Raw genomic sequence first — 24298 nt, 5'->3', positions numbered from 1 at the left:
CCAACTTTATTCACGAGGCCAAGACCCAGGAAGGCCAAGACATTTGCCCAAGGCCGCCCAGTAAGTGGCAGAGTCAAGTCCGGGCCCAGGTATCTGAACTCCAGGCTCCCGAGTACTTAACCACCGATTCATCCTACCTCTTTCCCTAGCTTGAGTACTTCCTTGGAGCACAGCTAAAAAAATGAGCGCATGAGACTCAAAGACCTCTAAAAATACATGCCCCAGAGATTCATATACTAAAGCTTACTCATAGGAAAATCTCTCAGATCTCAATTCACTCTTGTTTTATGCCTAATTATGACAGGCTATCAAATTTCCCATTACAGTGGTTCTCAGCCTTGGCCGTATGACAGAATCATCTAGGGAGTTTTAATCCATCCCTATGCCCAGGCTGTGCCCTAGACAGAATGCTTCTACAATGCCACAGATGGATCCCAGGCATGGATAATTTCTTAAGCTCCCAGGAGATTTCAGCATGCCACCAAAATCTGAGAGCCATGGTCCTAACCCACAGCAGCAGTTACTGGAAGGCAGGGAGGTTATGAGTGGGCAGGCCCGGTGACATAAACAAGGGGGAGTAACTGGCAGCGGTCCAAGTGGGGGATGGAGAGAAGCCACGGAGAGTTTGCGCAAGAACCAATGACAAATAAAAAATAAAGCAAGATCTGGGTTCATTTCGTGCAAACTGCTCCTAGGTCTGAAGACACTGTTTTCTTGCTATTACATTCTAGTAATGGTCTGGAGTCACTTTAAAAGGTAGTTATTAATTTCTATATACTTTGCTTAATGAAGCAAAGAGACAGTTATACCTTTCAGAAAACTTTTAACCCCAAAGATTACATCAGTGAGGTTATTCCTAAACAAAGTATCTGGAAGATACGCTTAAAATACAACATTTCGGATTGATCTGTAGATGCCAAATAAAGGAGGAACTGCTATTTGACAGCAAACGTTTATCAAAATACACTTGCTGACCTTCAGCAGAAGCTTAGCTCACCTGCTCTTGATTCATGGTCACGGTTGACATTTTTACATTTTTTGGTCCTAACGTGGTGTTTGGCCTTGGTGAAAACAGAGGATGCTGCCAGAGGCCGGTCCTCCTGGAGATGGTCGGCACAAGGAAAATGCAGGCTTCGTGTGTCTAAATGTCGGATGCGGTCTCCCAGTTGTTATTGTTGGTTGTTCCTTTTGGACTGGGGTTGGAATATTCCAACAGTCTGTTCCTGACGGCAGACCAAACAACGTTTATTCCTTTCTTATGTTTCTCGTGGCTGGCCTTCTTGTTTACATGCTTGCCTGCACAAAACTGATGTGGGATGTGGTGATGGTTTGCACGCTGCCGAGCGGCTGGCTTGGGTCCACTTGCTGCGGCCCGACGGCTCGCTTCTCCCCCCTTCCCCACGCCGTCCGCCCCAAGCTCCTAAGCAGGGCCACTGACCAAGGGGAGATTCGACAATGGCCATTCCACAGGCAAAGAGGACCCTCTTCTCCTTTCACCTGCCTCACCCCTGTACCTCTACTCCCACTATTGCCTCCCCAGCACCCCCTTGCTCTCAGAGGGCCCTGGTGCTCTTTTTTTTTATTAGCTTACCATGAAAATACAGATCCAGCCCAGTGCCCTGGGGGAGCTTCGGGGTGTGGCTCCTGGAGACTGTCTTACAGGGACAGCCTTGCATAGACAGGTCCTGCTGAAGGTCTCATCCTGGGTGCTGGTGACATTTGGGGCCACACCGTCCTGGGGGGGCGGTCCTGGGCATTGTAGGATGTTTCCCAACGTCCCTGGCCTCTACCCACTAGATTCCAGTGCTATGTCTTCCTCCAGGCTGTGACAGTGAAAAATGTCTCCAGATATTGCCTGGTGGGGGGTGGGGACTAACATCCCTGGTTGAGAACCACATATGTAGATTCCAAATTTCAATTTCCACTGGATGCGGGGGTCAAGGACTGCAGTCTGGACAAGTTTTGCACCGGGACTTGGCTGGGAGAGGTGCAGGCTGCTGTCCTCTATCGCAAGCCTCATCAAGGGGGCGAGCAGTGACTCCTGCTGCTGATGGACCCCCCCGGAACTTTCCAGCAGTCAGAGGTGTCCCAAGGTGAAATGAGTGGCTTCCGGCTGGCTTCCAGGAAGGCCCTGGTCTTCCCTTCCAGAGTAAGCTGGTATGTTCTCTTTGCTCTTCCAGAAACATCTCTACTTTTCTCCCCCTTTCTCTGTGGCCCAGATTCTCATCTGCAGGGACTCCAGGGATGGGCTTCCTTGCCCTCTGGCTTTCAGTTGGAGGGAAGGAACAGGTGAGGCCAGGCTGTTGATTCCTTGTGTTCCCTCATCCTGCAGGGTCACCGAGGGCTGGCTGTACCCCCTTCAGCATGCTCGGCCTCCTGGGGCCCACGGATAGTGAGGGGGCCTGTTGGCACCAGCCCCGGCGGCTGCACCAAACTGTGGTTTTGCTCTGTCCAGCCCCTGATCAGAGCATCAAATCCTCTGAGATCCTGTTAAAGTAGGATAATCCAGGTATATCATATATTTCTTGCTGGGACCTCATGTAGGACACAAAGTTGTGGGGACTTTATATATGCATATATATTTAAAGTGAAGTCGCTCAGTCGTGTCCAACTCTTTGCGACCCCATGGACTGTAGCCTACCAGGCTGCTCTGTCCATGGGATTTTCCAGGCAAGTGTACTGGAGTGGGTTGCCATTTCCTTCTCCAGGGGATCTTCCCGATCCAGAGATCGAACCTAGGTCTCCCACATTGCAGGCCAACGCTTTACCGTCTGAGCCATCAGGATAATTACTTTAAAATATTGTGATGGTTTCTGCCATACACCAACAGGGACTTTATATTGAGGGTACATGGATCTTCGAGGCCTCTGCTAACCCCCAGATCTAGGAGGCTATGGTAGGCACAGGTGAGTATTTCCGTAGTCGCTTGAACACTACTTTGAGGAAAAAAACTCTTTTAATCTTGGCTGAGAGATAATGCATATTTATTCGTAAGTGTCTATATTTGCGTCATTGCTGTGGAGGAAAAATGGGCATATTCAGAAACTAGTGTTGCAGATGGTATCAGTCGTTGTTGGATCAAGAACCGCTCCAACAAGCCCTTCTTTCTCTCACAGAATCCTGGCTGTTATCACCCTCCTTGGAGTGGCCATGGCCTTCAGCAGACCCTGGGCTCTTCCTCAGCCCTGAGGTGTGAATACTGATTTACTTCACTCTTCCTGCTAAGGTGAGCTTAGGTGTGGGTGTGTGATGCATTCGGGATTAGTCAGAAAGGGAGTTCTTCAGAGAGGTTACTAGTAAAGTTTCCTCACTCTTAAAAAGACACACAAATAAAGGCTCTTCCCTTTATCCCACCTCTAGACACGGTGAGGGCTGTGATATCCAGAGCTGCAGCAGCCTTCTTGCCACCAGGAGGAAAGTGGAGCTCAAAGATGAAGGGATCTTGGTTCTTGATGCCATCTTTGAGTCAATGAATTGACCAAACTTAGGGTTACTCTTCTTCCAGAGTTATATATATACACGGTAAATGTTCTTCTTATTTAAGCTACTTCTCCATATCATTTCTGGTGCTTGGCCAGGAGCCCAAAGTACCCTCATATGCTGCTGTCTGGTGTGTTCCTCATTTAACCCAGTAATGAACTGCAGGGATCAAAAATGCCATGCTAAGCCTCGAAGCAGCATTTGTTCACTCCCTCCTTGAAAATCTTAAAATCTGACTTCCAGGTTCACGTGCTCTCCAGGTTTTTCCTTGGCCCCACTGACTACCCCATTTCCCTCTTTCTGGGATTCTCCTCTTTTAGTGGGGACCCTTTTATTTTCCGGCGATAGACACCACCCTCAGTCAGGGCCCTAAATCTCATCACCAGGCAGGCACTGAGGGCTCCACAAGTGAACTTGCAGTCCCGATTGCTGCCCTGTCGGTCATTCCTGCGTATGCAACTGCCTGCTCGACCTGCCCCTTGGCTAGCTGATAGACCACCCCAACTTCACACGTCCCGAACGAATCCTTGGGGCGCCCCCCACCCCCCACAAACTTCTCCAGGCTTCTATATCTCAGTCAATGGCATCCTCTTTTTGCACAGGCCAAAAAATCAGAGTCTTCCTTTCCTCCTTTCTTATCCCACAACATGGAACCCATGCGTGCTCAGTAGCTCAATTGTGTCCCTTTGGGACCCCGTGGACTGTAGCCCGCCAGACTCTTCTGTCCATGGGCTTTCCCAGGCATGAGTACTGGAGTGGGTTGCCATTTCCTCCTCCAGGGATGCTCCCGACCTAGGGATCAAACCCGCATCTCCTGCATTGGCAGGCCGATTCTTCACCACTGAGCCACCTAGGAAGCCCACGGAACCCACACCCTATATCTACTTGCTTGGCAGAGATTCCATTTACTTCTTATCTCTTTTCCCACTGCTAGTCTGAGCCACGAACCTCTCTGTCCTGCACCACAGCAACAGCTCCTGGGTCTTCCTGCTTCTCTGGCCATCCTCCCATCAGCCCTCAGCACATGAGCCTCAGGGATTTTTTCTAGAATAAGTCAGATCTTGTTATTTCCCTGCTCAAACCCCCCATGGTTTCCCATCTCACTTAGAGTACACTCAAAAGTCACTATGCTGGCCTACAGGGCCCCACTGGGTTTGGTCTCTAGAAGCCTCTCCAGTGATCTCTTTAACTGCAACCATATGGGCCTCATGTATTTTCCTTGAATATGTTTTCTTTTTCTTAAGCACAAGTCTACCTTATGACCTTTGCACTGACCACTCCCCATGTCTGGAATGTTCTACCAACAAGCCTCATGTCATATCACTATTTTTTTTTTATTGAAGTAAAGTTGATTTACAATATTATATTGGTTTCAGGTATACAACATAGTGATTCAAAAATTTTTATAGATTATACTCATATACAAAATATGGGCTGTTTTCCCTGTGCTGTACAAGATATCCTTTTAGCTTATTTGTTTTATCCTTTAGCTTCTTTATATTTATTTATTTTTTAGAAGTTTTTGCCTCTGAGTCCCCTGCTCCTATCTCGTCTCTCTCCACTCCCCTCTGCCATTTGTAACCACCAGTGTATTCTCTATAACAAACGCTTTTCACTTTCTTCAGATCTCCATTGAACTGCCAGCCATCTCAGAAAGAACTTCCTTTAATCCTCTACCAAACTAGCACTTCTTTTCATTCTCCGTCTCTTTACCCTGCTTTATTTTTTATCCTTATAAAGCCCCACTCCTTGATAATCGATTACATATGTGTTTATTTGCTTATTATCTCTCTGACTTGAATATAAGCTCTGTGAAACCAGGGATTTTGTTTTGTTTTCTGCTGTGTTGTCTGCACTTTAAACAATACCTGGCCATGTACGATTTGCTGAATGAATGAATGACTCAGATCCAGTATTCCTTTGTTGTATAGCGGGGAGCTTACATGGGATCTCAGGTTACAGAGAGGGGAAAAAGGGCAGCTGGGATTCGGACCCAAAGCTGTACTCTTCTGGTCCAGGGCTCTTTCTATTACTTTATACTGTCACCTACCTGCATAAGTTAATGATTATTTTCCTTCAAAGGTAATTTGTGATTTTATAGGGAGCAAAGTCACCTAGCACAGAAATGGGTTTCCAATTGGGCAGTTTGCGTCAACAAGCCAGGAGGGAGACTGTGTGTGTGTGTGTGTGTGTGTGTATGTGTGTGTGTGTGTGTGCGTGCGCTGGGTGACTAGGGGTGCAAAGAGTCTTCCTGGACTTAGATATCATATCACACCACAAAACCAATCTAGCACGTAGCCTGGACTGTTGTTTACCCTGTGGCAAGTAGATGCCTTTTAATGAAGGAGTCAGCTTTCTAAGGACTTTAAAGGTGATGAGAGAAAATGAAATGCAACATCCAAATTGCAGGATGGGGAGTCTGCGTTTAGGATTAGGGTCGGGTCTTTAAAGACCAAACCTCCTTCCAGAAAATTCAGTTCAGTCTGAGACATTCAAATCATATGAGAAACATACTCAAAGGTGTTAACCAAGTAGCCTAGTTTAAGTCGGATCAGCTAATAATAAAATCCACCCTTTATTGAGTGCTTACTATGTTCCAGATGCTGTTTATTTATGATAAAATCAACATTCATTGTCAACATTTATTTGTGGCTTATTACGTGACTAGATTACATAGTTTTAAGTGTTTAACAAGTTCACTTGACTCTCGTGAGAACACTTATAAGGAAGGTGCTAGTATTCTCTGCATTTTGCTAATTAGAAAACTGAATTCTAGAGGACCACTCAGCTATAAGCGGTCAAACTGGAATTTGAACACAGGCAGTTCGACCTCCAGGCTGTGCTATATTAAACGGCATAGCTGTGCTCTCTCATTTAATGATCACAACTCTAGGAAATAGATACTATCACCTCCTCTTTATAGTTCCTGCTTGAATTGCTGTAAAATGATACAGGGGCTTGAGCCTCTAGTGAGTGCCTTTAAGAGGTTAGTCTTGAAGAAATTGGTCAAGACTAACTCCCTTACGGTTTGTGATTGAGAAATCACAATACAGTTCTCTAAACACTGAAAACTATAAAACAGTGCTGAGAAAATTAAAGAAAACCTAAAGAAGAGGAGACATATAATGTGTTCATGGATCAAAACATTCAATAGTGGTAAGATGTCAATTCTCCCTAAATTGATTTATACATTCAGCATCATATCAATCAAAAGAGCAGTGTTTTTTGTTAGAAATTGAAAAACTGATTATAAACTTCATACAGAAGTACAAAGTACCTAGAACAGCAAAAATAAAATAAAACAAACAGTAGTTTAAAAATGAAAAAATGATAAAAGAGGAACAAAGTTGAAGAACTAACGCTACTTGACTACAAAACTTATAAGCTACACTAATCAAGACAGTGGATTTTGGCTTAAAGGTAGACAAATAGATTAATGGAACAAATTCATATATAGACAACTGATTTTTGATAAAAGTGCAAAAAAAATTGAATGGGAAAACACAGTCTTTCCAACAAATGGTACTGGTACAACTGGATAGCCATATAAAATAATGAACTTCAATCCGTAACTTCTATCATATAAATATTAACTCAAAATGGATCAGAGAAAAATGTAAAACCAACATAAAGTTGGTTTTACATAAAACCAAGTTTATGTAAAACATAAACTTCTGGAAGGTAGTGTAAGATAAACTGCTTGTAATCTTGGGCTAGGTAAAGATTTTTTAGATGTCACACCAAAAGCATAATCCATAAGAGAACAAATTAATAAATATGATTTCATCAAAATTTAAAATGTCTGCTCTTCCAAAGACAATGTTAACAGAATGAAAAGACAAGTCAGAGTCTGGAAGAAAATGTTCATTCCAGAAAATAATCATGTCCAGAATTGATAAGAAACTCTCAAAACTCGATAATAAGAAAACCTTAAAAATTGACAAACTATATGAATGGACATTTTATTGAAGAAGACTTATAGATGACAAGTAAACACATGAACAGATGTTCAGCATTATTAGTTATTAGGGAAATGCTAAGTAAAACCATGGTAAGATACCACTACAACTATCTGAATGGCTAAAATTAAAAGTAGAGTACATCATAAGAAACACTGGGTTGGATGAATTGCAAACTGGAATCAAGATTGCCAGGAGAAATATCAATAACTCCAGATATGCAAATGATACCACCCTTATGGCAGAAAGTGAAGTAGAACTAAAGAGCCTCTTGATGAATTTGAAAGAGGAGAGTGAAAAAGTTGGCTCAAAGCTCAACATTAAGAAAACCAAGATATTGGCATTTGGTCCCATCACTTCATGGCAAATAGATGGGGAAACAGTGGAAACAGTGGCAGACTTTATTTCCTGGGGCTCCAAAACCACTGCAGATGGTGACTGTAGCCACGAAATTAAAAGACGCTTACTCCTTGGAAGAAAAGTTATGACCAAGCTAGACAGCATATTAAAAAGCAGAGACATTACTTTGCCAACAAAGGTTAACTGATTTTTGAAAAACTGTCAAGGCTATGGTTTTTCCAGTAGTCATGTATGGATGTGAGAGTTGGGATATAAAGAAAGCTGAGCACCAAAGAATTGATGCTTTTGAGCTGCGGTGTTGGAGAAGTCTTTTGAGAGTCCCTTGGACTACAAGGAGATCCAACCAGTCCATCCTAAAGAAGATCAGTCCTTCGTATTCATTGGAAGGACTAATGTTGAAGCTGAAACTCCAATACTTTGGCCACCTGATTCAAAGAGCTGACTCATTTGAAAAGACCTTGATGCTGGGAAAGATTTGAGGGCAGGAGGAGAAGGGGATGACAGAGGATGAGATGGTTGGATGGCATCACTGACTCAATGGACATGAGTTTGGGTGGACTCCAGGAGTTGGTGATGGACAGGGAGGCCTGGCGTGCTGCAGTCCATGGGGTCGCAAATAATCGGACATGACTGAGAGACTGAACTGAACTGAAAATTATAAGAAAAATCTGACCATGTCAAGTGTCAGCAAGCATATGGAGGAAATGGAACTCTCATATACTGTTGATGGGAATGTAAAATGGTAAAAACACTTTGGAACCCAGTTTGTCAGTTTCTTAGAAAGCTAGGCATTAGACCTACCATATGACCTATTCATTCATTTCTAGGTATTTATTTAACCAAAAGAAAAGAGAACGTCTATCCATGCAAAGACTTTTAATTTTTCTCAGTAGAAGGAGTCAGAAAGAGGGTATGTAGTATAGGCTTCATTTATTAATATATTAATTTCTAGGAATTGCAAATACAATGGCAGAAAGGAGATCAATGGTTTCCTGGGACAGGTTTTAAAAGGCACAGAAGGTGGGATTATAAAGGAACAAGAGAAAATTGGGGAGCAGGTGATGGATATGTTCATTATCTTGGTTGTAGTAATGGTTTTACAGGTGTACATGTACGTCAACACTATCAAAATTTACAGTTTAAATATGTGCAGTTTATTGTATTCCACTTCAATAAAGCTGCTTAAAAAAACCCAAGTACTTAAGTCTGTGGACATAGGTTTATACGTGTGTGACAAGCTGGCAGGAAGTCACAGAGTATACAAACCCTCTCCCTAGACACACAAGGAGACAGGCAGGTAGACACAAACATGTAGACATGTTAATAAGAACACCTAGAGACTAGAAACAATACCCTCGAGCTTTTAGGCTATATTCTTTATCCCCTCTGTTTCTGCCTTTTATTGTTGTTCAGTCACTCAGTTGTGTCTGACTCTTTGTGACCCCATGGATTGCAGCACACCAGGCTTCCCTGTCCTTCACTATCCCCCAGAGTTTGTTCAAACTCATGTCCATTGAATCGGTGAGGCCACCCGACCACCTCATCCTCTGTCGCCCCCTTCTCCTGCTTTCAACGTTTTTCCCAGCATCAGGGTCTTTTCCAACGAGTCGGCTCTTCGCATCAGGTGGCCAAAGTCTTGGAGCTTCAGCTTCAGCATTAGTCCTTCCAAGGAGCATTCAGAGTTGACTGTCCTGTATGTACTGTGCCATAAACTCCTGAGGTCTGTAGCAGAGCCTTCTGAGTTTATTTTCACTTAAAAAGGATTGTGTGAACACTGAAGCCTTCAGTGTTCAAGATTCCAAAGTTGTGGGATGGAGAATGGAGAAGGACCTACCTGTATAGCAGAAGGGAGAAGGGACAGGGCTAAGATGCTAACCCATCACCTGGCAGGTGAGAGGCGCCACTTAACCTTTCAGCTTCAGGAAGCTGAATTTTATAATGAGCTGTCACTGTATTTATCACCTAACAATGACTGCAATTGAATAAGGTGTGAAGAAAACCTGGAAAACATTACTTGTCAATGACCGTGGTATCTTTGATGACACTGTCTATAGTAGGGTCCAGATATAATTGAAAATCAGCCCACAGCCTGTTAAAATGCATTCGGTTCTTTATGTCCCTTCATTCTATGTACTGCTTCTGGCTTATAATATGGCAATTGTTTTGTCAGATCACAAAAGGCAGTCATATTATTAAAACATCTTGATCTTGACTTTATATATATGATTCAGTCAAAACTGTATAAGGCTGGTCAACTGCAGTTTGAGAAGAGGAAAGAACGAGCCTGAGCTGTTGCTGAGTAATATGACTTCCTGCCCAGGTGCACCCCATAAAGCGATGTTTACCTCGAAGTATATACCACGGTCTAAGGTCTGTTAGCTTCATAAAACTGACTCTGTTGGTATGCTCAAGGTGGAGCCGGCTCACAGCATCAGATATAGTTAGAGTAGTTTAAAGTAAATACAACTGGCAAGTAGACCAGAAAGGTGTGAGGCAGTTCTCCCAGGAGGCTTGGTGCATGAGGAGCCAAATTATGACAAGGCTGCATGGTGTTCAAAGGGTCACAAATGTTATTGACAATGGTTGAGGCACTTTTGCCCACAGTAGGGACGGTCTCATCAAGAGGGCCATGTGCCATGTCCAACACTACCAAGACTGTGTCTTCCCTAGATGGCTTCATGTTAATGGGCTCTGCCATCCAGAGGGCTTCTGTGACCCTCTGACTCTTTTAACCGCTTCCTTGGCTACCCAGCTCCTGCTTACACAGCCTTCATCCAAACAACCACTCAGTTTTCTACCCATGAACTTAAAATCAAGTATACACCCTCCTTGTTACTGTATCCCTAGATCTGTGGAGCTGAAGTCTGCGACGCTCCCATATACTTCTATTTGGCTTACTTCCACAGTGGGCTACTTATATCCATTCTGCTTTTGCCACTTTGTATGCATTTGATCTATGCGTTTTACTAGTTTCACTCTGAAAGCAACCTTATTCCCAACTTCTCTAAAGACTCTTAACCAGCCAGGCTCCATCTCTCCTACTTCCCATATTGATCCTTGTTTTGAGTTCAAGCTTTGCCATAGATTAACTTGAGTTCAATGAATCCATTCATCTTGCTGTCTTAATAAGATGTCACTATATTTCCCCAACTTGCAAGAAAAAAATGTTTTTGAAGAAGGGGAGGGATTTTCTTGGTGGGTGAGACTCCGAGCTCTCTGTTCCCACTGCAGGGGGCGAGGGTTTGGTCCCTGGTCAGGGAACTAAGATCTCCTATGCCTATGCGGTGCAGCTAAAAAAAGAAAAGAAGAAAGAAGGGGCACAGTGAGCATGGAAAGAAGAGAATGAGGTAGCAAGACTGCAGAATAAAGGCACATGTAATTAAATTCTGTACTATTTTCAATATCTGATCTGTAAACATGAAAATGTGATTGTCCTTTGGCTAAAAATATAATTTGGCACTGCTATATATCTAATTCTATTATTATGTTGCTTGATTTTATGTGACAATGTTTAGATTAGATCAGCACCTTAATTTCCAGCCAAGCAGCAGTTATTATTTTTATTTCTTTTTCCTTGTTGTTATGGTGGTAGAGGGGAGACTTCAGAATATTAACTAGCTTGACAAAGATTCTTAAACCTAAGAGAACTAATGTGCAGCCTTTATTCAACATCATATCTCCAGATGAGAAAGTCAAAATTCACGCCAAAAAATCCAGATATAGAACCTTCGTGATGATCAAGTCAGAGTTTAAAAAAATAGATACATAACTGAATGTTCATAGACATTGATGGAGATAGCCAGAGATGTGGCCAAGGTATCTCCAGGCAACTTTCAGAACCTGACAAGGAGACCAGCCTTCCCTGGCCCACTTCCTCAGTCTTTATCAGGTATTTTTGGGAAACCTCTGTTTTTTCTCACATTTGATTTCAAATGTGAGGAGGACGTCCAGACGTCTTTTTCGCAGGACAGTGTGATGGTTGGGAATGGGGCTGACTCTGTATAAACTCTGTCTCCACCCTTTAAGCTCTCTTGGTAGAATCGAGCACAAAACACAAGCCCTAATAGGTGACTTTGGCCTCTGAATAAAGCATTACAGGGTATTCTGTTTCTATTTTTCTTGACTTTCCACAAAGTAATTTCATATCCCTTGGGAGCCAAGAGGCATTTCCTGTAATTAGGGTTTGCTACTGGCACTTGCTCCCTGAAACACTCATCTGTCCAGCTCCCAGGCTGAGAACTATGCCGAAATTGTGGGTTCAGAGCAGGAGTGGTCACAGTCCTTCTTGCCCTGGAGTCCTGGATAGAAAGTTCTAGAAACAATACTCCAACTGTATCTTGAGATTTTTATGAGCCCTTTTATACACTAATTGGAAGCAACAGGAATGGGCAGGAGCCTCTCGGCCAGACTGAACTGAACTGCTGCTGATTAGCTGTGTGATGAGCTGTGTGTAACTTATGCTCTTTGGGTCTCTGTTGCCTTACCTGAAAACAAACAAACAAACAAAAAACAAGTAACAAAAAACTTGAAGGGGTGAAAAGCAAGGGCCATTTGAGGACTCTCTGAGGCAAACACTGTTATCATCTTCGCGCTTCTTAGTTCTCACCCAGTAGCCTGCTATTGCAAGTGATTTACTCCATGTTCCTGGCCTGCTCCCTAGAAGGTCCCCCACCCTCTCTCTCTTCTTAGCCATACTGCTGGAAGGGAAGGACCCTGGGATGTGGGGCCACATAATGGAAAGCCCAGATTCCTGAGGACAGCTGCCCAGGAGAGCCGTGGACTCTCACAGGAGTGAGGACTGAACTGTACTCTGCTAACCTCCAAGATTACAGGATCTACTTGTTATTGCAGCTCACGGCTGGACTATGCTTACTAGCATGTTCTTCCAGCTCTAAAAATGCTGCATCTAATAAACGGCAGTCATGTATGGATGTGAGAGTTGGACCATAAAGAAGCCTGAGCACTGAAGAATTGATGCTTTTGAACTGTGGTGTTGGAGAAGACTCTTGAGAGTCCCTTGGACTGCAAGGAGATCCAACCAGTCCATCCTAAAGGAAATCAGTCCTGAATATTCACTGGAAAGACTGATGCTGATGCTGAAGCTGAAGCTCAAATACTTTGGCCACCTGATGTGAACAACTGATTCATTGGAAAAGACCCTGATGCTGGAAGGCAGGAGGAGAAGGGGACAACAGAGGATGAGATGGTTAGATGGCATCACCAACTCGATGGACATGAATTTCAGCAGGCTCTGGGAGTTGGTGATGGACAAGGAAGCCTGGCGTGTTGCAGTCCATGGGTTCGCAAAGAGTCGGACACAACGGAGCAACAGAACTGAACTGAAAAAATGGCAAGTACAGACCAGAGATAGAAAGAGATTTGAACAGAGGAAGGAAGCTGGATGTAAGTCTGCTGTTTACTTGGATGTCTTTCTCAAAGATGCTTCTCTCAAAGAGATGGTGAAAAGTCAGAGGGGTCTGTGGGTAATACTTAACAGGGCTGCATATATGTGATTCTTTATGGTGTAACTGTGACTCTGTGAGCGTTACAGAGCCCTGGTCAAACCTGGAGAAATACTTTTAAAAAGAGAATATAGGACAATTGTGGGAAAATTATAACAGAAACCTCCATCAATAAGAGAGCTCAGAATAGGCCTAAGGACGAAAAGCTCACTGGTTGCCGCACTCGTGATGTTTGTGGGGAGATGGTGAGTATAGAGTCACCTCTGACTTCTCAGTGGTTGTGATGGTTTTGTTGTGCTGCTTCTAGAATTTTTCTTTTTTTTTTTTGGTCATGTGGAAAGTGATTAGGTCTAGGTGGCTACTGATCATTTCGGGGGGAAGAGCTGCTCTTTCCATGTTTTTAGTTTAATCCTTTTTCAGAACAGATTCCCACAGGAAAGCATTTTCATCCTGCCTTAATTTTACTGAGTGAAAGTACCATTTTCAACAAACCTGCAAAGCTTCACACTTTAGAATAAATGAGGCCTCTCCGTGGGAAAAGAAAGCCAGAAGATGCTGGGAAAACATGTGGCCCCATGTCAAATTGAGGGGAATGACAGAGAGGGAAGAGAAAGCTGGTCCAAGCTCAGGGGTCACTTTTTGGACCTAGGTCAGATGTCTCTTTGACAGTGTCACTTCTTCAGGGCTTTGTGACCCAAAATCGAACACAGTCAGCTCTCATTGTTCCCACCCAGGGGAGCTCAACCTGAATTGATTTAGATGAGAAAGTTCAACCTCTGTCCAGATATGTTTCTTTGCAGGTGCAGCAACTCTTACCCGTGTGGGACACTTCATCCTGGAATACGCTTCCCATTTTCCAGACAAGCTCAGGGGGATCTGCGTCCCCCAATACAATCTCTGTTTGCACTAAATTGCCCCACAGTAGAGATTTATACCTCAATAAAACTACATATTGAAATGGAGAGTTGATTTGATTGTACATTGACATAATTTATGCATGTTTTAGTTTTGGAATAGACTTGGTACTTATGCAAGGGGGTGAGGTCTTTGTGATGGGAGCTGTATTTCCACAGTGACAGAGCTGGCGATAGTGAAGGACAGCGGAAAGAAATGTCCCCAGACATCTTTAGATCACCCCAGAATCTGAGACACGTCCTCCTTCAAGCTAGGAGATCAACTGTCTCTTTTCCATTTGCTGAAAGAAGGGGGAGGCAGCTAATTCTTTTCGGAGGGCTTCTTTGCGTGAAACATGGCGCTAGATGCTCTAAGTACATGTTTTTAATTTAAATCTTTCAACAGTCTAACGTGAGTTGGCATTATTCTCCTCACTTTGCAGAGGAGAAATCGGAGGTGGAGATGGGGTAAGAAATGTTAGTAAAGAGTGGGGTAGAGATTTGAATCCTATCTTTTTGGCTCCAGAGAGAGCATCTCTGAGCTACTCATCTATTAGATGAGTAATAGATGAGATAGATGGAAATACCATCTATTTCCCCACTGAACTACTCCATCACCATCCTGCTGGACTTTCTCTATGTGTGCAGAATTGGGTTCCATGTTTCGGGGTTCAGAATTAGTCACCTTTTAGCCTCCTGAAAGCCGTGATTAGAAACTTCTTAAGAAGATGACGGTGAATCCTTCCATCCACTTAGAGGGCGTCCATTCACATGTGTCTCTGTGGACACTGTAGAGCGCTGACCTGGGGGGCCCCGCTTGAGACCAAGCCATCACCCTGTCAGCGCCTGGAGACTCGGCTGCTGGCAGCTCCCGATCGAGTCCCCCTGAGATCGTCCTCCATTGAAGACAATGTCTCAGGCGGGTCTCAGGGAGGTCATGCCTCCTCCCTGGGGCAGTCCGCTCCCTGAGGCTGGTCTACCCATTGGCTTCAGGTTTGGACACTTGGAAGGGCCACCCCAGAGGGTCTGTGTGCTTCGTCGGGGCCTTTACTGTGACTGCACTGTGGTCCAGCCCTCTCTCCGCCTAAATTCTGCTGCCTTCACTGCTCGTACATATTCCCGAGACGGCTCCCCATCACCCCCTGCACGCCATTCTCCACCTTTCCAGAGTTTGCTCCCCTGGGGACTCAACCCACGAGGCTGTTAAACCAAATTTTCCCTGTGGATACATGGTGCTTGTGTTTAGTCAGGGTTGTGGGCTCGTGCGCCTTTCCAAATTCACATGTTGAGGTCCCAGCTCCCCACGTCTCAGAATGTGCCTTGGCCTGGAGATACGGTCTTTGAAGAGGTGATGAAGGGTCAGTGAGGTCATCAGCGCGGATGCTACTCCAGTTGGACTGGTGTCCTTGTAAGAAGAGATGAGAACACGGGCGCACAGAGAGAGAAGACCACGTAGGACTCAGGGAAAAGATGCCACCTACAAGCCCAGCAGAGAGGCCTCAGGAGAAGCCAAGCCTGCTGACGGCTTGAACTTGGACTTCCTGCCTCTAGAACCACGAGAACACACGTTTCTGAGAAGTCACCCAGGCTGGAGGACTCCAGCCCCTGCGGACTAATAAAGGCAGATTTCAAGGTACTTCATTTCTTTCCCGCTCCTTTCATCTTTACTCTCAAGGAACAACTCAGAAATCTGAACAACTTAAATTGTCTTTTTAGATGGGAGGAGGTAAGGTAATAATCCCCAGTAGACAGCTTTCATATTCTCTAAAATATGTCAAAATAATCATATTTTTAAAGAGGTGAAAAAGGAGTATGTGAATTACCCCCACTTCAACGTATTTTCCTTTTTAGGACATTTATCACAAGCCTATAAATCCACCGTCTGACAACTAGTTTGGACCCGGAGTGAACTTATATTTAATGGGAAAAAAGGACACCATTTTCAAGTTCTGTCAGTCAACGCTTTTCTGGCCTCTGTGAAGCAAAGATTCGGTCTGGCTTTCTTCTTTAGAGAAACCCTAACAAACCATGTCCAACTGCCAGCTTCCTGCCTTCACACAAAGGGGAAGAGTCAGGGACGCCAGAGAAAAAGCTTTGCAGTTTAAAGGGTTTTTTTCTTTCAGTTTTTTTCCGAGCCAGCCTTTGACTCTCCCCCAGCAGTGTGTTGGGGAATGTTTAACTCCCAGCTTACTAAACACAGAACAACACGAAGCAGCTTCTGCCGATTTCTGTGCCGTAAATACCCCACCGTGGCTGAGATCCAGAGACTAGGGGACGGTGTCAAGCGGGTCTGGGGGCTTGACCAGCTGCCCCCCACACACACTGACTCCAGCTGGATGCAGAAGAAGGCTGCTCGCTGGCCTCTGCGGCCCTCGGCTGGCCCTCCAGGCGGGAGCTGCGTTCTCCACTTTCTTTTTTTGTTTGTTTTAGTAAATATATATTGATTTATTTGAAAACGCCGGGTCTTCGTTGCGGCAGGCAGGATCTGGTTCCCTGACCGGGGGTAGAACCCGGGCCCCCTGCATTGGGAGCAGAGTCTTAGCCACCGGCCCCCCAGGGAAGCCCCTCCGCTTTCTCCGCACGCTGATATTTGCAGGGCTGCTTCAGGGCCTGCCGGCATTTGCTGAGCTCTTTGGGAAGTGCTTCCTTTCAAGAGTGTTTATGGATTTCGCACAGGTCTCCCCAAACAACCTGTTTTGGGCCACAGGCTCATGGGGTCTTCACTGTCGCTCTTGGAGCCAGAAAAACCGCAGCCTGAGGCGTCTCAGGAGATCAGCTACGTCGGCGTAAGCCTGACTCCCAAAGGTCTGTCGTCTCTCCAGCTTTCCTTAGGCTCTGCTCCTCTCGCCTTCCCCTCCAGTGGTTTAGTTTCGCTGCACAGACTTGACTCCGTCTGAGCTGCAGGACCCCAGGTCTCACTGGCTGGTGGGTGTGCGCAGTAGCTCAGTCCTGTCCGACCCTCTGCCACCCGCCAGGCTCCTCTATCCACGGGGACTCTCCAGGCGAGAAGGCTGGAGTGGGTTGCCATTTCCCACTCCAGGCGATCTCCCAGCTCAGGGACCGAAGCCGTGTCTCTCGCGTTTCCTGCGTTGGCAGGTGGGCTCTTCACCACTAGCGCCACCGGGGAAGCGGCCCCCACACTCTTGCCAGGTCTGACTGGAGGGCTTGCCAAACGCAATTCTAAGCACTTTACATACGTGGTCGTCAAGAGAACCCCTTGAGGTAGATACTATTCTCACCCCCATTTCATAGATGAATAAACCGAGGCAAAGAGAGGTTAAATAACTTGTTCAAAGTCCTACTACTCATCAGGGGCAGGGCTGGGATTCAAATCGGGCAGTCTGACTTCATGGCTGTTTGTGTAGCCAGCACGCTGTCTACCCTTCTCCCCAAAGAGCAGCAGGAATATATCCTTAGGAAGCCCTGACAACCAGGAATAAACGCTCCTTTCTAATAGGTGACACTGAGAATCGCCAAATATTTACACCCTATGTAGTCTACTGTCATGTAAGTATGCGTGTCTGTATGGAATATTTTAAATAAATTTCAAAGATGAGAAAAACAATCACTCCCAAGTGATGAAATTAATGATCTCAAAGGACCCGTGGACTCTGAACAGAGATAGTTCTAAAGCAAATTGAAGATTCCAGGTGGTCGGAGTGTCTGGTTTTCAAGTTGAGGGTACCCAGCATTGAGAAGCAACCTGTATTTGAAATACCCCAGAGCTAATACTCACTGCAGGGACTGAAATGAAATGAAATGCACCTTGCTTTAGAGAAGATGGTCTCCCCTCCTTCCCTCCTCCTTTTCTTCCTCCTTTTCTTTCTTTTTTTCTCTCTTTCTCTCCTCTTTCCCCTTCCTCTGCTTTTGTCTCACTTTAGGAAAACTGGCTGAGTAGGTAGGAAAAAATGAGAGGAGGTGATTTTTATTTCACTCTTCATTAAGAAATTAATTCACATTGAATGACTTGAGGAATCACAAACGTAATTTGCTCCAGTTTAAATTCATACTTGGGTGGAGGCCTCCAAGTATCTAATTCTGTCACAGATTTTTGTCATAGAACCTTTGGACTAGGGGAGACTTTTAATAGGCTTTTAGCTTTCAAACAGTGCAGTGATATAACAACCTAGCTGGTTGAATAAAAGAAATCCTTTTATTACTTAAAATATTTTAAGAATGTATTTGTCATTTTGCTTCACCGATAGCCCTTTACCTGTATATGGACTCCCACCGCTGCCTGGAGATTTCTTATTTGTGGTGATGATGATTAGTTCTCATGCGACAGAGACAACAGATTACTGATCCCAACCCATAAAGGAATTAACTTTTTTTCCATTGAGCACAAGTTACTCTATGTACACGCTCTCATTTCATCCTCTCAAGACAGTCCTCCTATCACCATTTTACAAACTTGAAAACAGATTCAAAAGTCTCAGGTTAGTGGAGTGAGGCTTAAATCCAGGTCTGCCTGCAAGGGTATCACGCAAGAGCATGCTGCCTGCTTCCACTAGAAGTCAATTAATAGGTGCAATTACACGTCACTTCTCCTTAGTTTCCATAAAACCTTAGCAAGCCTTGGTTCAATAGGAGGATGGATTCTTTTAACCCTAACCTCCACCCTAGGCCAACATGTTTTCTTATGGAACGGCTGAGTGGAAAAGGATTGGTTTAGCGACGACTGGCAGACAGAGAGAGGAGACACCAGAGCTAATTGGTAACCTAGGTCAGTGGTCCCCAACCTTCAGGATCTAATGTCTGAAGATCTGAGGTGGAGCTGATTTAATGATAATAGAAATAAAGTGCACAATAAATGTAGTGTGCTTGAATCATCCTGACAGCATCCCCATCCCCCACCTCTGGTCCGTGGAAAAATTGTTTTCCATGAAACCGGTGCCTGATGCAAAAACGGTTGGGGACCAATGACCTAGGTGATCAGCTTCTGATCAGTTCAGAAGTGCAACCTCCAGACTTGCTTGGGTATTACTACATGAGGTGGATATTCTACCTCTGCCCCAGAAGATTCTTCCCCTGAGATTTCTGAATGGAAGGGGATTTTCTGTCGGCATCAGCACATCCATGTAAAAAGATTCACCCAAAAGAGCAAAATCTGGGGGCCTAACATCAGCCTTTCATTTTCAAATGTTAGTTGCAATCCTGGGTGGGGATGGACTACCATTTCTATTACTGTTTCAAACACCTTCATCTGAGTTGGACCACACATAATGCGTGGCTTTTTCAACAGTACTCACCCTTGCCCACATTTTCCCAGGTGCTGTCTGTCTCTTAAGCCAAAGAATGCTGGAGCTCTGGGTCTTGAAAAGGACGATCCCAGTGTTTTAGTTGGCTGATCGGGTTCTTCGTTTTCATAGCTTTACTTAAAGAACACACGGTGTTCTCACGCCAGTGTATGACATTAGGGAGCTCACAGCTTCCTGGGCCTGAAAAGAGAAGTTAAAAAGAGTGGGTAAACTCTGGCAGAGGCCAAGGTGCTTTTCATCATTTAAGGGTGGCATCACAGGAGCTGGAAATCTTGTTAATAGAATCCATAGTTTCGCTAATGGAGTAGTCTCATTAATGAAATACATCATTCATTCATGTAGTCAAGGGTAATATTTATGGAGTTTTTATTATGCATTCGCTGAAACCTTAAAGATGCATAAAATACGGTCCTGTTCTCAAAGAGCTCACAGTCTAGGAGGGCAAACGAAACAATCTGGTCCTATAAGATGTTCCAGCAATTCTGGCAGGATACAACGTGGGTCTGGTGAGCGCAGCAAGGGGGGAAAAGGTAAACTTTGGCTGGAGTCTTGCGCAGTGGGTAGAAGTGAGCCAGGCGTTTCTTACTGGGGTAAAATGGCAGCAATGAGGGACCCTTCATTGTCTGTAATCTGCAACTTTATCTGTCACTGATCGCCCTTGTTTTTCTCCCCCAACCTCACTGCCTCACTTGCTGCTGCTCAGCCACTCAGCTGTGTCCGACCCTTTGTGACCCCATGGACTGTGGCCCGCCAGGCGTCTCTGTCCACGGGATTCTCCAGGCAAGGATACTGGATAGGGCTGCCATTTCCTTCAGGGGATCTTCCCGACCCAGGGCCTGAACCTGCGTCTTCTCCTTGGCAGGTGGGTTCTTCACCACTGAGCCACCTGAGACGCCCCCATTCCCCTTTAAACTAATCCAACATGCTCTTCCTTTGATGATCTTGAAGCCACTATATGTGCCTGGCTCCACTTTTTGGCATCAACTTGTGAAGGTCCCTGGAGCCATATGCTTTTCTTGTTTCTCCAAAATGAGGAAAACTGGTACTTTGATGATGGACCTTTTAAACAGCTCAGATACAAAGCCCGGGATTTGGTTTTTTGCAAAAAAAAAAAAAAAAAATTGCCTGGGCTTTTAGTTGGTTAGTACTGACCGGTTTTTTACTTCCCGTTCATCATCTCTTAGACATAAAGTTCAGTTTTGGGATGAGGTACGTGTGTATCTTTATGGACCGTAGTTGAAATACATATTTTTAGAAAAACTCTTGATACTTAAACCATGTGGGGCATTTGGAAGTCTTTTTGAGAATCAGGAATCTGAATCTTTGTAAAAGGAAAGTGTTTTTCACATCAAGAATGAAAAATCAAAACTAAATAGATGTTTTAAACTGTGGAGCAGAAAAATAAGGATTGTGTCTAAGACATTGTAGAAGCTTGGTGAACTGTGTAACGAACCTATCAGCTGCCTTGAGACAGAGAAGTCTTCCTAGAAGTGCTTTCCAACTGGAGGGTGATAGGGAGCTGGTCGCCTCTCCCTTCTCTTAGTCGGAATGTCATCCTGTACTTTGTTTGATAAACATGATATTTGAAATCTCGGTTAAGAGCAAGAAGACTTCCCTCTGGGGCACTCGCAGTGGCCAGGCAGGAGGACCCAGGCCCGTAACTCACGGGCTCTGCCTGCACTCATCCTTGCCGCTCAAGAATCTCAGTCTGGACGGTGGAGAGAACCAGCCGTGAGAGGGTCCCCTTTTCACCGAGGTCTTCGGCCCTGGAGGCATTTCAACTGCCCGAGGTGTCTGAGCTTAAAGGCAGCCACTCAGAGCTGATCCGTCTGTGGGGATCCCATAAACTGCAGCACCATGGATAGAATGTATATAGAGAGATTCCATTAATTCTTTATTGTGAAATATGACACATATGCGGAAAACTGTATAAAACAATGTAGAGCTTAATAAATTATCATAAACGTAACCGCACCCGGGTCAAGATATAGAACACTGCCAGTACCCCAGAGGCCATCCAGGGCCTTTCCTAACACAACTTTCTTTTCCTTTAAAGGCAGGACATATCACACAGTATGTATTTATGTTGGTTTTTTCCACTCGGCATTACGGATGTGAAATTCATTGATTCTAGTAACTTGGAGTTCTGAGTTGACTGCTAAAAACATCAGTAGATGTACGTTAAGAGAAGATCTGTGGCCTTGGAAGAGTCACAGTAATAAAAATCCCAATAAACAGAATTGACCCATACAGCATTTAAAAATGACATAGAGATTAGAAAACTGACGTAGGGGTTGAATCAATACGCCAGCTGGTGCTGACCTCTCATCCTTCCATAGGGGCATGTGTGTCCCGAGGGCACGCCCTGCCCCTTGCGGCTGGGTGCAAGTCGCTGAATTACCCAGCTGGGGCCAGTCAGGACCACCTCAGAGCAGGAAGGTCAGCTGAGGAGCCTGTCAGCTTACAGCTCCTTCGTGGTCACATCTGGCAGCGTTTGTCCCTCCAGCAGGCAGTAATGACCACGTGCTCTGGTCACCGGAGAGCAAGCGGCACGTGCAAGGCTCTTCCGCAGAAATAGCACAGCCCGCTCACTGCCCACTGGCTCCTCTACCGACCCGGCCTCTGAGCTTCCTCCCCACTTCACCCTCCTCTTGCAGACCTCCTCACTCTCCTTGCCCCTTTGTCCTTCTAACGCAGCCTCCAGGGCAAAGCCTAGATCTGCATCAACCCAGTTGTTTACTTTCTCTATATCAATCTCCCAGCTGTTGAAGCACGGCTGGAAAAACCTCACACCCTGCAGATGGTGCCTCTATAAACTTTGGTCACCGATGCCATCTGGACCCTGGTTACTGTCAGGAAGCCCTTCTCTCTTCCCCTGCTCAGCCTGCCATCCTGTCTACCATTTTCCTGATGCAATGGTACCAGACCTTCTGTAATGATGTGCTGGGCGCCTACTCAAGACAGAGCTGACTACTGTTCGTTGTGCACAAGGCTCTTTCAAACTGTCTCTACCTTCCTCAAGTCTCTGGTTCCACTTCCTGTCCGTCTACTGAGCCCCCACCCCAGCCTCCACAGGCAGTCTCCCCGCCTGCTTCACGAAGAAAGCTGGGCCATCTGAAGCTACTCCCTTGACTTCCCTCCTCCATATTTGTATATCATTTTGCATGCACAATCATCCCTTTCTCCCCTCTACCTCCTTCTGACAATACAGGAAATGTCTCCCCTCTCGCTAAGGCTAATCCCTCTCCCCAGCCTTGGGGCCACCCTCTCTAGCCTCCCCGAGGACATCTGTCTGTGCACCGACTCTCCCCTGACTTCTTCCCAGCAGTGGTCAAACAGGCTCATGACTCTCCCTTAAGGATCTGGTATAGGGGACCTCCACCCGGAGAAGGCAGGAAGCAGCGCTGTGGGTTGAATTGTGTTCCCTCTGCCCCGACTCCGCAGTTCATATGTCGAAGTCCTAGCTCCTAGTATCTCAGAACGTGACCTTATTGGGAAACAGGACTCTCATTAGATAAGATGCTTTCATAAGGATAATCAGAATGAGGTCATATTCCCCTTGGATCTGTGTCCCCATTTTGGGACATAATGGGTGGTTGGACAGTCCTTTTTGTGGGGTGCAGTTCCAAAATCTGTGGGAACAGAGGTGGTGGGAGGGGTGAGGGAGTTTAGAAGAGAAGACCCTCCTGAGCTCTCCATTTCTCCTCTGATCAAAGTAGGTGCAGTTTTAACTGCTTTGTATTTGGGAACATTGGGTGATATTTGGCTTGAAACGTGTTTCATTGTTTAAAAATTAAAATTAAAAAATTCAAAGCTACTGGCTTAGGTGTTATTTCAGATCCTTTCCAACTGCAATAGCCTATGATTACAAGGTTTTACAAGTTAACACATATGGGTTTGATGAACATATAATGCAGATTTTTCTCAAAAAAACCTGATTTAATATATTTTATTTCTTTTCAGTAAAGGAAATTTGTTAGACTTATGAAAGCAATTTAACTTTCAAGCCTTTTAAAGATGTTCATATAGAATAGTCGCAACCTAGAAAAGCAATTTTTTTGGACCATATGTTGGGAGTTGGGGTTTAGAAATATGCCCACTGTCCACATGAGGCTATTAGACCCATGAGCAAGCACTTGTACATGAATAGGACCTTCAGACGATGAGCTCTTGAGAAGAACAACAGTGTTTGTTCCATCTTTATTTCCCCAGGGCCCAGCTTAGTATCTAGTACACTACATGCTACGTGCATGCATGCTCAGTCATGCCCGACTGTTTGAGACCCTGTGGACTGTAGCCTACCAGGCTGCTCTATCCATGGAATTTTCCAGGCAAGAAAAGTGGAAAGGGTTGCCATTTCCTAATCCAGGGGATCTTTCTGACCCAGGGATTGAACCCGTGTCTCTTGCATCTCCCGCATTGGCAGTCGTGTTCTTTACCACCGCACCACCTGGGAAGCCCCATCTGGTATCCAGGAGATGCTTAATAAATGTTTGTTGAATGAGAACATATGATAACGTAGACTCTTTCCCTAGAGCTTGGTGAGAATTCTTGGTGATAGGAAAGAACTTTCTAAAGGAAAGGATGGGTGAACTAGAAGCCAGAGAAGGGACAGTGTTCCCAGCCCAAGCTGGGTGAACATGCAGGACTCTTGCATGCAGGATGGCTATTTCTGTTCTGCAATTGAGGAAGGCAGCCTTCATAGCTCCCTAGGACAGTCTAAGTTCCTGGTGTCCCCTGCACTGAGGCCAGGGGACCACGGAGTCTATATCTTCCCCGTTTCTTCTTGGGTGTGTCTCTAGTCGGGTATCTGATCCTTATATTTAAGATCCTAGATGGGAAGGGGCCTGGGTAGCTACTAAGATAAGCCAGGTTCTCCAACTTTC

At 45.1% G+C, this 24298-nt stretch overlaps 1 protein-coding gene across 1 annotated transcript in view; it reads right to left on the bottom strand.

The window, feature by feature from the left end:
• Nucleotides 1-24298, bottom strand: part of NEDD9 (neural precursor cell expressed, developmentally down-regulated 9) — a 187252-nt gene that overhangs the window by 101037 nt on the left and 61917 nt on the right. The window contains exon 2 of the mRNA XM_065911882.1: nucleotides 19404-19592. Coding sequence (XP_065767954.1) covers nucleotides 19404-19415 — 12 coding nt within the window. The 5' untranslated portion in view covers nucleotides 19416-19592. The remainder of the gene's footprint in view (nucleotides 1-19403; nucleotides 19593-24298) is intronic.

Source organism: Muntiacus reevesi, chromosome 20 (genome assembly GCF_963930625.1).
Source record: "Muntiacus reevesi chromosome 20, mMunRee1.1, whole genome shotgun sequence".
Classification (NCBI taxonomy): Eukaryota; Metazoa; Chordata; class Mammalia; order Artiodactyla; family Cervidae; genus Muntiacus; species Muntiacus reevesi.
Note: the sequence above shows the minus strand (reverse complement) of the source record. Positions and strands in the feature narration are given on the sequence as shown.